A 17,500-nucleotide genomic window follows, 5' to 3' on the forward strand; every position below is an offset into this window, starting at 1 on the left:
ATGTATAGTTATAGTTCTACACGTACCTCTGCGTACTCCATCAGGTCCTTCCTTCCACGGAACCGGTTGTAAAACTCGGGAATCCTCCACGGAGCGATGATCTGGTGATCAGGAGTGTGAGAGGTGAGAGACGGAGAGATGATGATGATGGACTTCTAGAACTGTTGTTGATGATGATGATGATGATGATGATGGTCACTCACCTGAACTTCAGGATAGAGCGCGTAACACGTCAGCTCGAAGCGGATCTGGTCATTCCCCTGAAACACACACGACACATTACACACACTCTCGCCTTTATGAGCGGATTCATGAGGCATGAGCTGTGCTCTTCATAGAGATAACTCCATTATGATTAAAATAACTGATGATCTTTACACAGTTACTGAACTGAACTGACTTGATCTGAATAATGACATGGTGTCGGTTTATTCAATTCTGTTTGCATCATTGATCAATATTATTATATTCATTATAGAAATTTCCATGACTTTTTAAGATTTTATTCATTTCCATTACTTTTTAAGATCTTAATTTTCATGACTTAAATATTAAAGTAGTGGAAATTATTAAAATATTAAAGTCATGGAAATTATTAAGATCTTAAAAAGTCATGGAAATATAATAAATATTTCAAAAATCATGAAAATTAATAAGATCTTAAAGTCATAGAAATTATTATAATATTAAAGTAGTTGAAATTATTAAAATATTTAATAATTTCTATGACTTTAAGATTTTATTAATTTTCATGATTTTTGAAATATTTATTATATTTCCATGACTTTTTAAGATCTTAATAATTTCCATGACTTTTTAAGATGTTATTCATTTCCATGACTTTTTAAGATTTTAATAATTTCTATGACTTTTTAAGATTTTATTAATTTCCATGACTTTTCCAGGTCTAGAAATCAAACTTCTAAACTTGTATGTGTTGTTGTAAGGTATAAGTTGTGCATTTCATAAAAAAAAATGCCATGGTCTTCATAAAAATAAAGATTAACACACCTGACATCATCCTCAGTTGGTGTTTCAGTAATTAATGGACACATTTACTTCTGTAAAGTCTAGCAGCATTTGATGAAAGCTAATCATTCATTTTAGAAAAAGTAAGACACTAAAAAAGTAAATCTTTTATTTGTTTATCTGCACCATTAACCATCATCAGAGAACAGCAAACATGTGAATGTGTTGTTAAATTGTTGAAATACTGACACTAGCTAATATTTTCTTCTGATGAATCGCTGCTATAGAGAAGATAATCAAATCCTAAACCATAATAATGATAATAATGATAAACCATAATCAACTTCCTAAATCAACTCAAGCCCTGATCAGGGTCACAGAACAGGCGTCCGCCGCCATCTACTGATGAAACTGATGAAACTGCACTTACACACATAAAAAGCTTTTATTCTTCTTTCTCTACTTTACTCTATCTTTCTACCATAGGGATGTTCCAGCTTGTAACTGGAAATAATCTGCATGATGCTGTATCTGCACTAATAGATGTCAATATACACTACAGGCCAAAAGTTTGGAATATTTAAGATTTTTTTATGTATAAATTAGTCTCTTCTGCTCACCAAGGCTGCATTTATTTGATAAAAAATACAGTAAAAACAGTGAAATATTATTGCAATGTAAATCATCTGTTTTCTATGTGAATATATAGTAAAGTGTAATTTATTCCTGTGATCAAAGCCGAATGTTCAGCATCATTACTCCAGTCTTCAGTGTCACATGATCCTTCAGAAATCACTCTAATATGATGATTTGATGCTCAAGAAACATTTATGATTATTATCAGTGTTGAAAACAGTTGTGCTTTTGTGTCAGAAGTAAAAAAAATAAAAATCAAAGATCAAAAGTGATATTTATAATGTTACAAAAGATTCTATTTCAAATAAATGCTTTTATTTTAAACTTTCTATTCATCAAAGAATCTGGAAAAATAAAGCCACAAAAATATGAAGCAGAAAAAGATAATTATGATAATAATAAGAGTAAGAACCACCAATGTTAATATTTGAGCCCCAGTAATAATTGATAATATCTGGGCATCAAATCATCATATTAGAGTGATTTCTGAAGGATCATGTGACACTGAAGACTGGAGTAATGATGCTGAACATTCACAGGAATAAATTACACTTTACTATATATTGACATAGAAAACAAATGTTACTGTATTTTAGATCAAATAAATTCATCCTTTTGTGACTTATTTAAGTTTTAATTAAAAAAAAAGCATACACTGTATTAATAAAACAAAACCACATAATTGTATAGACATGTGTGAAATTAATTTGGATTTAATTTCTGAGAAAGTCAAAAAGCGTTGCGTTGTGCCCCCTAAAAAAAGTTTGGGGTCAGTAATTTTTGTTTTGTTTTCACAAAATGATTAAGCAGTTTTCAAGACTGATAATTGTTTCGGCACCTTTCCTGTGGCTCCGTGAGAAACAAACTGAGCTCGCTCCTGCCGGGCGATCTGGACCTGACGCCGAGCGATGCAGGGGCGCGCGATCGCCGTGCCCAGCAGATAGCGGTCCTCGTAGACGCCGTTAGCCTGAACCGACGGCCAGATGAACTCCTCCACAAACTCACAGCGCAGGTCTTCAACAAACACCTGAAACACACACACACATCAATTCCAGGTAAACGGACATCACCAAAGCTTTACTCAGTTCAATTCACGTTTATTTGTATAGTGCTTTTCACAATACACATCATTTCAAAGCAGCTGTATAGAAAGTGTGTACAGAAACACTGTGATCAGTGTTTATCGGTCTTTACCTTCTTGGCTCCAAGTTTCTCAGCTTTCTTCCGGGCAGCATCAAAGTCTTCATTCTGTCCAATATTAGCCTTTAATGTGAAAAAGAGTGATTAGTGTAAGAAAACAGATCATCAAAAACAACAAAAAATAACCTAGTCCAGTGTACCAGACCTCATCTGGTCCGAACTAAACTAAACTAAACTAAACTACACTACACTACACTACACTACACTACACTACACTACACTACACTACACTACACTACACTACACTACACTACACTACACTACACTACACTAAACTACACTAAACCACAACCACAACCAATCCAAACTTAAGTAAACTAAAGTAAACTTAAGTAAACTAAAGTAAACTAAAGTAAACTGAAGTAAACTAAACTAAACTAAACTAAAACTAAACCACAACCAATCCAAACTAAAGTAAACTAAAGTAAACTAAAGTAAACTGAAGTAAACTAAACTAAACTAAAACTAAACCACAACCAATCCAAACTAAAGTAAACTAAAGTAAACTAAAGTAAACTAAAGTAAACTAAAACTAAACTAAAACTAAACTAAAACTAAACTAAAACTAAAACTAAACTAAAACTAAACCACAACCAATCCAAACTTAAGTAAACTTAAGTAAACATTTACATTTTACATTTACATTTATTCATTTAGCTGACGCTTTTATCCAAAGCGACTTACAATTGCTATACATGTCAGAGGTCGCACGCCTCTGGAGCAACTAGGGGTTAAGTGTCTTGCTCAGGGACACATTGGTGTCTCACAGTTGTAAACTAAAGTAAACTAAAGTAAACCAAACCACAACCAATCCAAACTAAACTAAAGTAAACCACAACCAATCCAAACTAAAGTAAATTAAACTAAAGTAACGTAAACTAAACCAAGCTAAACTAAACCACAACAAATCCAAACTAAAGTAAACTTAAGTAAACTCAAGTAAACTAAACTAAACCAAGCTAAACTAAACCACAACCAATCCAAACTAAAGTAAACCGAAGTAAAGTAAACTCAAGTAAACTAAACCAAACCAAGCTAAACTAAACCACAACCAATCCAAACTTAAGTAAACTAAAGTTAACTTAAGTAAACTAATCCACAACCAATCCAAACCACAACCAATCCAAACTAAAGTAAACTAAAGTAAACTAAAGTAAACTAAAGTAAACCAAACCACAACCAATCCAAACTAAAGTAAACTAAAGTAAACTAAAGTAAACCACAACCAATCCAAACTAAAGTAAATTAAACTAAAGTAACATAAACTAAACCAAGCTAAACTAAACCACAACCAATCCAAACTAAAGTAAACTGAAGTAAAGTAAACTCAAGTAAACTAAACTAAACCAAGCTAAACTAAACCACAACCAATACAAACTAAAGTAAACCGAAGTAAAGTAAACTCAAGTAAACTAAACTAAACCAAGCTAAACTAAACCACAACCAATCCAAACTTAAGTAAACTTAAGTAAACTAAACCACAACCAATCCAAACTTAAGTAAACTAAAGTAAACTTAAGTAAACTAAACCACAACCAATCCAAACTTAAAGTAAACTAAAGTAAACTAAACCAAGCTAAACTAAACCAATCCAAACTAAAGTAAACTAAAGTAAAGTAAACTCAAGTAAACTAAACTAAACCAAGCTAAACTAAACCACAACCAATCCAAACTTAAGTAAACTAAAGTAAACTTAAGTAAACTTAAGTAAACTAAACCACAACCAATCCAAACTTAAGTAAAGTAAACTAAAGTAAACTAAACCAAGCTAAACTTAACCAATCCAAACTAAAGTAAACTAAAGTAAAGTAAACTCAAGTAAACTAAACTAAACCAAGCTAAACTAAACCACAACCAATCCAAACTTAAGTAAACTAAAGTAAACTTAAGTAAACTAAACCACAACCAATCCAAACCACAACCAATCCAAAGTAAACTAAAGTAAACTAAAGTAAACTAAAGTAAACCACAACCAATCCAAACTAAAGTAAATTAAACTAAAGTAAAGTAAACTAAAGTAAACTAAAGTAAACTAAACCAAGCTAAACTAAACCACAACCAATCCAAACTAAAGTAAAGTAAACTAAACCACAACCAATCCAAAACACAACTAAACTAAACTAAACTAAACTAAACTAAACTAAACTAAACTAAACTAAACTAAACTAAACTAAACTAAACTAAACTAAACTAAACTAAAGTAGTTAAAGGACAGCTTCATAGGTTTGTTTGAGAGAATGCATGAACCGATCAAATGTTTACTTTGAATGCAATGCAAGTAGCTTTAGATGAACGCATCTGAGAAATGTGTAATACAAAAGCACTCAGACAGGAAAAGAATCAAGAAGATATTCATTATTGTTCTAGGTTTTTTTTTACGCAATTTTATCAGACCGTTTACAGTCTCTTCAGTTCCTCATTACCTCACATCACAGTCGAGAATAGTGTTAGTGCACTTCCTCAATGCACTCAGAAAAACTCCACTGTTTCATTGTGAATCGCTGTCCTGACTCAGACTTCTCTGAATAATTATAAACCTCTGCATTGCAGCACAGCACTGCAAAATATTTAGCCAGCTTTAGAACTTCAATCATCAACTCCACTGTTAGATCACGATTAAACAACAACTAACAAACTTGTAGTGAAGTTTATCAGATGAGTTACGCTTTACACGAAACATGTACCAGAATCCACTTCAGACACGCGTTCAGCTTTCTGTGGTTTATCATGAGAGATCGATAAATCCAACTGGGTTTTTATACTCAACTGTACAATTTTATGATAAGGTCTCATTAGTTAATGTCAGTTAATGCATTCAATAATATTGTTAACTAAAACTATTAAACGAAATAAAGCTGAAATGAAATAAAATCTAAATGTTAGATGAACGAACTAAAACACAAAAAATAAACATAAATAGCAATATTAATATAAAAACACTAATGAAATGACAAAAGCACATGATGAATGACTAAAATTAAAAAAAAAAAAAAATTAAAAATAAAAGCTCATTCAAAATATTAATAACACTGGCATTAAGCAATTCATTTGTTACAGTATTTATTAATCTTTGGTAACGTTAGTTAATAAAAACAAGTTCATGTCAGCTCAGATCCATTAAATAATCTTTACAGATACAACAATAATGTATTAGCAAATGTTGAAATGAAATGAACGCTTCAGAAGTGTTTGTCATTGTTAATTAATGTTAACTAATGTAACTTAACTAACTAAAACATAAAATATATATAAAAATATAAATACAATTTCTAATTTTCATTAGTTTAAATAAAAATGAATAAAAACTACAAAAAATGACTAAAACCTTAACTAAAATTAAATTACAAAAAAAAAACTAAATATTAACTCTTTCCCCGCCAGAGTTTTTTTTTTTTTAAAGTTGCCAGCCAGCGCCAATATTTTTGATAATTTTCACAAACTTTCTCCAGAACATTTTGTTGTATGAATATCTGAACATGCAATAAATCAAAATCAAGAACAGATCCTCTGCTTTTAAACAAACATGAACCATTTTACTCTAGCTTCTTATCAACACTTGAATGTGAGTACGGTGCATAAAAAAGCAACATTTTGAACAAAGAGCTGGGAAAATTGCTTTTGTCAAAAACTACGACGTGTGCATAAGCAAACCTTTGCACAATGGCAGGGAAACTTTGAATGTGAATCCTCACAAAATGTGTTAATATGCAACATAAAACAAAAGCCCATTCGGTGCGTTCCTGAGCTCATGACGTGATGATCGCAGACAGGCTCATTGTTCCTGACGACGCCACTATTGTTCTGGTGTCAGTAAAGCATCAGGCCATGAAAACAGCAGCGTTTGCCACATGGTTTCAGAGAACGATTCCCGGACGAGAGGAAAACGCTTGCTGGGCGAGTCTTCACAAGCCTGGCACTAACTGTGAATCACGTGAAGAAAATAATTTCCTGCATTTCAACACTCAAGACTCGCCTCTTAACTGTCATCACTGCAAAACATGATTTTCTTATCTAATCTTGTTTCTGTTTGAATTAACATTATTTGTCTGACCCCATTGGCAGATAATTTAGATTTTTTTAAGCAACAACTCAATTTTGATTTATTTCCCCAGAAAACATGACATAATATCTTATGGCATTCTACGACTTTAGTAAATGCATCTTGATTTAAGAATTTTTAGATATTTGGACTGGAAACAAGACAAAAATACTTTCCAGTCCAAATATCTAAAAATTCTTAAATCAAGATGCATTTACTAGATGAGTAAAATGACATTAGATATTATGTCTTGTTATCTGGAGAAAAAATAAAATAAAAAAGAAAGGAGTTTTTGCTTAAAACAACCAAAATTATCTGCAAATGGGGTCAGAAAAATAATCTTAATTCAAATGGAAACAAGATTATTTTTCTGACCCCATTGGCAGATCATTTTGCTTGTTTTAAGCAAAAACTCACTTTATTTTGATTTTTCCCCCCAGAAAACAAGACATAATATCTAATGGCATTTTACTCATCTAGTAAATGCATCTTGATTTAAGAATTTTTAGATATTTGGACTGGAAACAAGACAAAAATACTGAGTAAGAAAATCATTTTTTGGCAGTCATCACAGTTTCCCTGAAGGAAATGATTTGTAAATTTATGCAAATGTGTTTTGTGACGTATAGAGTTACCAGGTAGGCGATCACATCGTATCCCTGTTCCTTGAGCCAGACCAGAATGCAGGAGGTGTCCAGACCTCCACTGTACGCCAGAACCACCAAACCCTTCGACATCTCCGGTGACCTTCACCACAACACACAGAGGTCAAACATCAGAAGAAGAAGGTTGAGTCAGTAAACCACGGTCATTCATCATGTGACTATCAGGTTTTGTTCATGCAGTTCCAGTGCTGCTGTAAGTCGAGCAGAACAGCCAAATATAATACTAAAACATTATATTTCAGCTTTGCTACTTTCATGAAACCTTGTAAGACTGGAAAAACTGGAAGAACTGGAAGAGAGAGCACCTCTCTGAGAAAACAAAGGAAATTAACATTTGAACTCTCTCTTGTGAAGTTAGCATCACCATTTAAATCTCACCTCAGAATACAACTCTTCCCCCACTCCTTCTTTGCTGAGATCACCAAAATTCACCCAAACATCTATATGGCTTAATGTGAAATTTTATCATACAGTATTATACATGTTTGGTATCATTTGAAATGTCTCAGTGCGACTGGAACAAATGTCTCATTCCCAAAGAAGTAAAACAATAGGTAATAAAGTTTTTAAGAGTTTAGAGATAACTTGCACTCAGAGGAGGGTGTGTCTTCAGATAAAAGGGGGCTAGATAAAAATACTAATAGCAAGTGTTGAAGCGGAATTATCTTAATGCATTAGTCATAACCTCAGGTTATTGTTCGGGCTTTAATTAAGTTGTTATATGGGCGACTGTAGGGCTACATGGGTACTTTTTAACAATAGCAAGTGGCATTGTTGAATCGCTTTAGCCGTAACCTCTGGTTATCAATCAGACTGGCGAGTTTGTGATCGTGAGATCCGCGTAAACGGCCGGCGCGAGACTCTGAGCGACACAGCTTCCAAGTAAAATATAACGTTAAGAGTTAAATAGAATAATCAAATGTGTTGCTAAACTAAACTATTATATAATTGACCAATAAACAATTGGGCAATATAACCTAAATTCGAGGTCGTGATAAAATGGAGTCAGATAAAAGTTTAAATGGAATTAAATTAATTTGCCACACGGAAAGACAGAAACGCGCACAGACCTTCACCCGTTCTATCGGGAACCGCCATTGGGCCGATTTAGACGGACTTACAACTGCATTAAATTAAAAAAGAATGCAAAATAGACGTTGATTATAGAAAATTTGTAACACTTTATTTTAAGGTGACGTAGTTACTACATGTAGTCTGTGTAAAGTAGACTGTGTAGACTGTGGAAAGTAACAAGTAAAGTCTCACATTACATAATCAAATTTCTTTTTTGATGCAATAAGTCACACATTACATCATCAAATTTCTTTTTTGATGTAATAAGTAGTCACACATTACATAATCAGATTTATTTTTTGATGTAATAAGTAAAGTCACTCATTACGTAATCAGATTTATTTTTTTGATGTAAAGTAAAGTAATGCATTAAAAGTTACATGCATTATGTAATCAGAATACTCTTCGATGTAAAGAGTAAAGTAACATGCATTTGGATGTAACGAGTAAAGAAACGCATTACAAGTAACGTGCATTAAGTAATCAGATTACTTTTTGATGTAACGAGTAAAGTAACGCATTACAAGTGCATTACGTAATTAGATTACTTTTTGATATAACAAGTTAGCCATTACAAGTAACATGCATTAAGTAATCAGATTACTTTTTAATGTAACAAGTAAAGTAACGCATTAAAAGTTACATGCATTATGTAATCAGATTATTTTTTGATGTAACTGCAAATTACATTCTAATGACACAAATACATTTATTAACAGCCAGAATATTACTACAGATAAAGTATTTTCAAGAACAACTGTCACAGTAATAATATGAAATGTAGCTGAATTATAGCAAAGAAACTTCGTTTTGAATAGCTGTCCGCTGTAGTGATGACCTCTATGCGTGAAAGGGTTCATTTATTCCATGTCAGCTTTGCATTCAAAATGTTAGTAATATCATAAAATTGCTAGAAGAATGCAAAATAGAATGTAAAATAGACATATTCATTATAAAAAATGCCCATTGAGTTGCTGAAGCATATTAAAATATAATACTAAAACATTTGAATTCAGCTTTGCATTCAAAATAGTATGCTGATAATGTCATTAAATGTACATTAAATTAAAAATGAATGTAAAATAGGGTTACACTTTATTTTAAGGTGTCATCGTTACAGCGCACTTATATATTTAAGTACTGCGTAATATTAATCAACTACATGTAGGATTAGGATTTGATTGAGGGTTAGTTGCATGTAATTATGCATAATTTACTGTTATTACTATAGTAAGTACATGTAACATATGCAACAAGGAATAAAGTGTTACCTAAATTGGATATACTAGGGCTGTCTGGCTTTAAGAGCCTATGTGTGAAATCATATTATGAATTTTTATTTTTTTTAACTTATTCAATTTATTCAAGCGGATGTCAGTGCCATAAAAACAATAAATCTGTATTTTCATGGTGTGAAATATACATATATATATATACATATATATATTCATGTTGTGTATCAGTTATCTCCTGTGATGAAACTAAGAGTATTTTATTTCACCTCTGAAATGCCAGTAAAGCACAAGGAGTTTGGGTTTAACAGAGCATCAGATGATTAAAAGCAAATGATTGAGCCAGTTTAACTCACTATAGATTAAACTGCACTTTGAATTCTACATTTATATAAATAAAACGCTATTTTTATTACACATGCAGAAATAACAGAGCATTACATGAATAACACATGAACAACAACCTGCTGAGATGTAAACAAATATATAGGCTTAATCACGTCAAATTAATATTCACATGAATAGTGAATATAAAAACAAGAGCAAAAAAACGCAGGAACTCACCTAAACACAGCAGCAAATAAAAATGAATTATGGAGAAGAAGCTTTCAGATCCGAATCCAAATCTAGTTTGTTCGCTTGCAGCGTCTGATGTCACCCAGATACAGCGCACATGTCTTCAGCCACGCCCCAAAACCACACGAGCCAATAAGATCACGCTCAACAACAGGGGTGCGTCCACACAGGGCGGGATTAGCCAATCAGATTACGCCGTTTATTTAAAAGCCTCGACGCTCACGAGAACGCGTTCAACCAATCAGATCCAGCCATACAACATTTCTCAAGTGGAAAATCAACCTCTAAAAGTGCCAGTTAGACTTGTTAAATTTCAGGTGTACAACATAATTAAATGTTTGAGAATATGCCCACTTTCTCTGAAGTGTTTTAAAGACAATGGTTAGAGCCATCAACATTTGTGCAATATTACATTTCATGAAACATTCTCATTCTGTAATGCAAAGTGCAAATGTCATTCATTATTGTTAGACATGCTTGAATATACAATGGAAATTCAAAGTCATAAAAAGGGCCAGATGTTATAAAAATGGATTTATTGATTTAATTAAACTGGGAGAAGGCCAATAAAGCAAACATGATATCTGACAACCGCTTTTGATAAATAAATAAAAATCACACTTATACACTCTAAATTAAAAATTGCATATCAACTATTCAAACATCATAACCGCTTTACTTCATATTATATATACTTCTTCCATCATAAGCACAGGACAAAAACACGTTGAACCACTTGATGTAATGTTTCTGTTCACATTATTAATTGTTGTTTACCTCAGTGAGCAGATTTAGCGGTTCTGAACCTTTCTGACTCCACCGCTGTTGGATGGCAAACTTTGATGTCTTCTTGACAAAGCCTGGTCTAAAAGTTTAAAATAACGTTGAAAAGCTTGAAGTTTGAAGGTTTTACTCAGAGAAAGTTATACTAGCATGCTATAATTATGTTGCTATCATAACATATGTTGCTTGAATGATTTAACACATTAATAGCATGCTTTAGCCCGATTAACATTTTGTTAACATGTTTAACTCATTGCTAACAGTTTTTAACATGCTGTTAGCATAATTGCCATGTTCAGTGTTGCTAGCATGATTAACAAGTTGGTAGCATGTCGTTAAATGAGTAGTATGTTGCTAGCATGATTTAACACATTGCTAACATGTTTTAGTATAAAATTTAGTCACAGAAGAAGAAGCTGCTTGATTAGCAAAATTATTAAAAACCCATTTTAGTCATAAGATTGCATTAATTTGCATGACCTTTCCAAGTCTAGAAATCACACTTTTAAAGATGTTGATGTTGTTTTTGGCTCATTTTAATGCTCATTTGAAAGAACTGAGATATATCAGAACACATTTTTAATTATTTGTTGGTTTTGCTTTATTTTTCCACCATGATCTGAAATCCAAAAATCAAAAATACAATATAACCATCTGAAAAATCAATATAATGAATTGCTTTTTTAATATATATTTATATAAATCAACAGAAAACACTTGAGCAAGACAATAAATCAAGTTGAGGAATAGGAGCTCACGTCCTAAACTTCACATACGACTCGAGACTGAGACGAAGTTCAGATGCACAACATTAGGAACGTTCTCCAATGGCAGTTTCTGACAAATCAAACCACAAACACTTATAAAGCCTCCAGGATGATGATGATCTGCTCCATCAGTCATTCACAACCCGTTCAGTCCATTTCACAGACTACTGACACACTTATATCTCTCGACAGCGCTTTTAAATACCAGAACCGTCCCGCCCAGCAGTAAATCAGAAACACTAATGCGAGAAAACGTGATTGAAGTGAACAAAATAAATGGCGTTCTTGTTGCAATCAGTGGCGTTTGGTGAACAAAAAACTGATGCACTTAAAGAGGAAGTGACGTAATTTGCATTTCCATCACACTTTTATAGAGTTTTATGTTGTTTTCGGCTCATTTTAATGCTCGTTTGAAAGAACTGAGACAAGAACCTGTTGCAATCAGTGGCGTTTGGTGAATAAAACTGATATGCATAAAATAAAAAGGAAGTGGACGTAATGAACGTGTTGTTCTGTCGTCTTCACTGCAAAAAATGCTTTTCTTAGTATTTTTGTCTTGTTTCCAGTCCAAATATCTAAAAACTCTTAAATCAAGATGCATTTACTAAAGTCGTAAAATACCATAAGATATTATGTCTTGTTTTCTGGGGAAATCAATCAAAATTACGTGAGTTGTTGCTTAAAACAAGCTAAATTATCCTCCAATCTTGTTTCTGTTTGAATTAACATTTTTCTGACTGCATTGGCAGATCATTTAGCTTTTTTTAAAGCAACAGCTCACGTAATTTTGATTTATTTCCCCAGAAAACAAGACATAATATCTAATGTCATTTTACTAATCTAGTAAATGCATCTTGATTTAAGAGTTTTTAGATATTTGGACTGGAAACAAGACAAAAATACTGAGTGAGAAAAGCATTTTTTGCAGTGTTCTTCTTCTCCTCTTCACCACTCCTTCTTCTTCTCGTCCATGGACACGCCGCCCGGGCCGAGCGCCACCACCAGCAACAGGCCTCCGACGACAGACGTGGTCTGGAAGAAGTCGTACTTCAGGAAGTCATGCATGGGTTTGTATGCCGGCACTGTCCAGAAAGCGTTGAAGTAGACGTTGATGGCCAGAAGCCAGACCACCAGCGTCAGAGCCGCAAGTTTAGTCTTAAATCCCACGGCCACGAGGATGATGAGAGCCGTTCCCACCATGTTCTGAAGAATCTGGAACACAAAGACGGCGAAACTATAATACCTTCATGCCTTGTAGACCCGTCTAGCAGATTAGAGCTGGACTATTATACAGTTAGAACTGAAGCTGTTGAGATTTGCTATGTGTGACCCTGGACCACAAAACCAGTCACATGGGTTAATTTTTTTAAATTGAGAGGTATGCATCATCTGAAATCTGAATAAATAAGCTTTTCATTGATGTATGGTTTGTTATGATAGGACAATATTTGGTCGAGCTACAACTATTGTAAATCTGGAATCTGAGGGTGAAAAAAAATCTAAACATTGAGAAAATCTCCTTTAAAGTTGTTCATTTATGTTGGCGATTGTGCAGCATTCACTCACAGAAATACATGTTTGATATATTTACGCTAGGAAATTTACTAAATATCTTCATGGAACATGATCTTTACTGAATATCCTCATGATTTTTGGCAGAAAAGAAAAATGGATAATTTTGACCCATACAGTGTATTGTTGGCTATTGCCACAGATAAACCTGTGCGTCATGTGACTGGTGACGTGATCCAGGGTCACATATACACTTTTGGTGGTTCCATGAAGAACCTTTAACATCCATAAAATCTTTCCATATGGTTCTTTTAAAAGTGAACAGTGAAAGGTTTCTGTGATCAATCATTTCATCCCGTAAAACTCATCTTTAATCACCAAAATTACATATTTAAACTTTTGTTATTGAAAAAATAATTCTTCATGCCTTAAAACAGCTTGACTGTAACTCGACACCCTTGCCTCATTTAGTATGCCTGAAAACTATAATATCTTCATGCCTTATAGACACATTTAGCAGATTAGAGCTGGATGATTATATAGTTACAGCTGAGATTTGATATATACACTTAACTTTTTGTAATTTATTGTGGGGTTTTCCCCACATTGTAACACTTGTGATGTTTCCAGTCAAAATAAACATAACATTATATATTTTTTTTTCTCTTAGAACGGTGTGTGTTAGCGGCCCCTAAGTTAATAACTAATGATCTTTGCAACGGAAGTGAATCAATCAAAACTAACTTTATCTGGACAATAACTTTATTCTAGATCTGCTGTAACAATCTCTGTTACTGTAATATCCTGTTATCACTGTATGGTTACATGTTCTATGTATATATATATATATATATACATATATATACTATATTTACGTTATTGTTAATTTCTGTCAGACCTAAGACGAACCAAATAAAAGCAAAAAAAAAAAAAAAAAAAGCGATGTAAATGCAGCTTTATTCGACCCTATGAATCACCCGTAGTTGAAGTATACGGAACAGTGAAATCTCAGAGTTATTGGTGTGAGCGCACAGAAGTATTAGTGTTTCTGCACGAGTATGAATGAGTGTTTAAGGCTCTGCGTGACATTTGACTCCTGGGTTCAGGATCTCAGAGCGCATGTCAGAAACTCGTCTTCGCTCCTCAACACGGTCATCTGAAGCTCCAGTGTCCAGTTTCACTCACTCCAAACTCAAAGCTTCAGAGATATTTTCCAGTCGATTCACTGTGAAGCTGCTTTTAAACAATATGTGCTGTGTAAAACCTGCACACACACTACCAGTCGAACGTTTGGGGTCGGAAAGATTTGTCATGTTTTTAAAAGAAGTCTCTTCTGCTCACCAAGGCTGCATTTATTTGATTAAAAATACAAGAAAAACAGTAATATTGTGAAATATTTTTACAATGTAAATCATCTGTTTTCTATTTTAATATACTTTAAAGTGTAATTTATTCCTGTGATCAAAGCTGAATTTTCAGCATCATTACTCCAGTCTTCAGTGTCACATGATCCTTCAGAAATCATAGTGTTGAAAACAGGTGTGCTGTTGTGTTGTGTTATGATTATTATATATTATGAGTTACGATACACTAATGAGATGTTCTGGGCGTTTGCTCCACTGGCTTGTTGGAGTTTGTTAACTGGGTTTGGTTCATTTACAGTGAAAACACCCAGAACTGAATGACACTGATGAGAACATTGAGATGATCTGATGTTCAGATTCTGGCAGCATCAGTTTATGATTGATTGATTAATTACTTTAATAACCCCATGGGGAAATTTGTGTTGCTTGTGTTTCAACATGCGTACACACAAATAACCAACATTGTACATAAATATAAAAACACCCAATAAAAAAATAAAAAGTCCCGCTCAGTAAACTCTACTAACACTAATGTTAGGAAGGATTCACAATCATTCAATCAAAGGTAGTTTGACTTCCTTCTCAACTAATTATTAGTTAAAATATATATATATTTCATTGGTATGACAGTGTTAGTCTTCGCAAAAGTTTGGAATAATTAAAACTTATTTTTAATTTCTTTTCTTAAATAAGTCACAAAAAGCTGCATCTATTTGATTTAAAAAAATACAGAAAAATTTGTAAATATTATTATAATCTAAAATATCTATTTTCTATGTGAATATATAGTAAAGTGTAATTTATTCCTGTGATCAAAGCTGAATGTTCAGCATCATTACTCCAGTCTTCAGTGTCACATGATCCTTCAGAAATCACTCTAATATGATGATCTGATGATCAAGAAACATTTATGATTTATTCATGTTCCAGATAATCTCCTCTGATGACGAGGGCGGGGCAACCTGTCACTCACATGAGATCAGCCAATAGCAAACCACAACCATCCAATCAATAGTGTGTATGCGTGTGACGTCACCGTCGGCCGGAGTGACTGCGGTCACACACACACTGAGTGGCAGCATTGGTTTTAAGTGTGAATGCCGTGTAAAACACACAAAACACATCTAAAACGGGAAAGAGCTTTGAGATTGACTGTATAAATGGATTTGACAAGAAATCTGAGGTATATTTTCCCAGACTGCCGAAAGATACAGAACAGAGAAGCTGCAGTTCATGGATCCAGGCAGAGAACGGTGGATTTACAGTTATCATTGTGTGTCAATATGCTGGATTTAGGGGTAAAATCACACCCTATTTATTGTATTGTTAAATATTGTATTGACAATCATCAATTAAATATTAACCATCGTATATTCAGCATAATTGCATGTTTTTAAATAAACACTGACAAAAAACGACAAGTTTTAGGGCTGGACGATATGATGATATATATAACATTGATGTAAGTGATCACCCGGACTTAGACCTATATTGTATTTAATATAAAGCGTTCAGAGGGAAATTTGCTTTATGTATTTCCCCGGCGTGGAAATCAGGCTCATATAAATGCATAACCTCTAATATAACAGCGATTAAACCCAAAGTTAATGAGGGTGAGAGTAATGGACGTGATATGCTTGATGTATTGGTGCAAACCTGCCCCGTTTAAATTTACATTTTAATAATACAGCTTGATTTTATTATTTACTGTATTTTCCAGAAAATAAGTCGAGCCATGTCAAACTTGTGTTGTTGAGTGAAAAAAAGTTGCATTAGTGTGTAAGTCATATTTCATCATTAGAAATAATGTAAAATACTGGTAAATAAAACAAAACGTTAACGATCTCTAAACATGTATTTGACTAACCCTTACTCTAAATCCTTTTAATTTAATAGGCCTGAGGGAAAAAAAAAGTATATGCATAAAATTAAACTAAATTATAGCTCCATTTATTACAAACATCATTCAGTGCAAACCCTCTATTTCCCCTCGGACAAAATCAAGCATTTGTTCTCGTTCCAGAATCGTTTCACTCGGATATATACGGCACATTAAAGCAACACTAAGGAACTTTTCCCCTTCGCTCCCCCTACAGGATGGAAGCGGAATTGTCCATTACCGCTGTCGTAAATAAGTTAGCCTACCGTCGCACGCTCGCTGTTTATCCCGCTCCGGCTTTGGAATGAACGATGTCCACAGACGAGGTAGAGTATATTGCATGATTTCATGAAAGTATGATGTATTGCGACATCAGACTAAATAACTAAACTAAATAATAATGACTATAGTAATGCTTGACGTAAAGCAAGTCAAATTTGTAGTTTCTTATGTCTCATTCGAACTACAGAAACGCGACCCGGTTTGGCAAACTTGCATAGTGTGGTTGTAGCAGATATAGGGCTGCAAAGCGGAGGCAGAAGTGCCTTTCACCCCATTACGACTTGATGAACCACTGATACGATTTTGGAAACATTATTTTAAGGTAAAAAATGTTCCTTAGTGTTGCTTTAAAAGACTCACAGAGAAGAAGTCTGAGTCGAAGTGCAGCAGCGTCATGAACACTGTATGGGTCAAAATTATTGATTTTTTATTTTATGCCAAAAATCATTAGGATATTCAGTAAAGATCATGTTCCATGAAGATATTTTGTAAATTTCCTACCGTAAATATATAAAACATGTA

General features: G+C 33.4%; 2 protein-coding genes across 2 annotated transcripts in view; both read right to left on the reverse strand.

The window, feature by feature from the left end:
* Positions 1-10,515, reverse strand: part of ass1 (argininosuccinate synthase 1) — a 54,285-nt gene extending 43,770 nt beyond the window's left edge. Inside the window, exons 1-6 of the mRNA XM_081366216.1 lie at positions 10,380-10,515; positions 7,480-7,591; positions 2,800-2,868; positions 2,444-2,632; positions 204-260; positions 27-101 (exon numbers count right to left, since the gene is read on the reverse strand). Coding sequence (XP_081222342.1) covers positions 27-101; positions 204-260; positions 2,444-2,632; positions 2,800-2,868; positions 7,480-7,581 — 492 coding nt within the window. The 5' untranslated portion in view covers positions 7,582-7,591; positions 10,380-10,515. The remainder of the gene's footprint in view (positions 1-26; positions 102-203; positions 261-2,443; positions 2,633-2,799; positions 2,869-7,479; positions 7,592-10,379) is intronic.
* Positions 10,516-11,747: 1,232 nt separating this feature from the next.
* The window catches only part of surf4 (surfeit 4), an 11,969-nt gene continuing 6,216 nt past the window's right edge, over positions 11,748-17,500 (reverse strand). Inside the window, exon 6 of the mRNA XM_081366766.1 lies at positions 11,748-13,153. Within this exon, the coding sequence (XP_081222892.1) occupies positions 12,887-13,153 (267 nt within the window). The 3' untranslated portion in view covers positions 11,748-12,886. The remainder of the gene's footprint in view (positions 13,154-17,500) is intronic.

The sequence above is a fragment of the Scardinius erythrophthalmus genome (assembly GCF_964197995.2).
Source record: "Scardinius erythrophthalmus genome assembly, chromosome: 5".
In the NCBI taxonomy this organism is placed as follows: Eukaryota; Metazoa; Chordata; class Actinopteri; order Cypriniformes; family Leuciscidae; genus Scardinius; species Scardinius erythrophthalmus.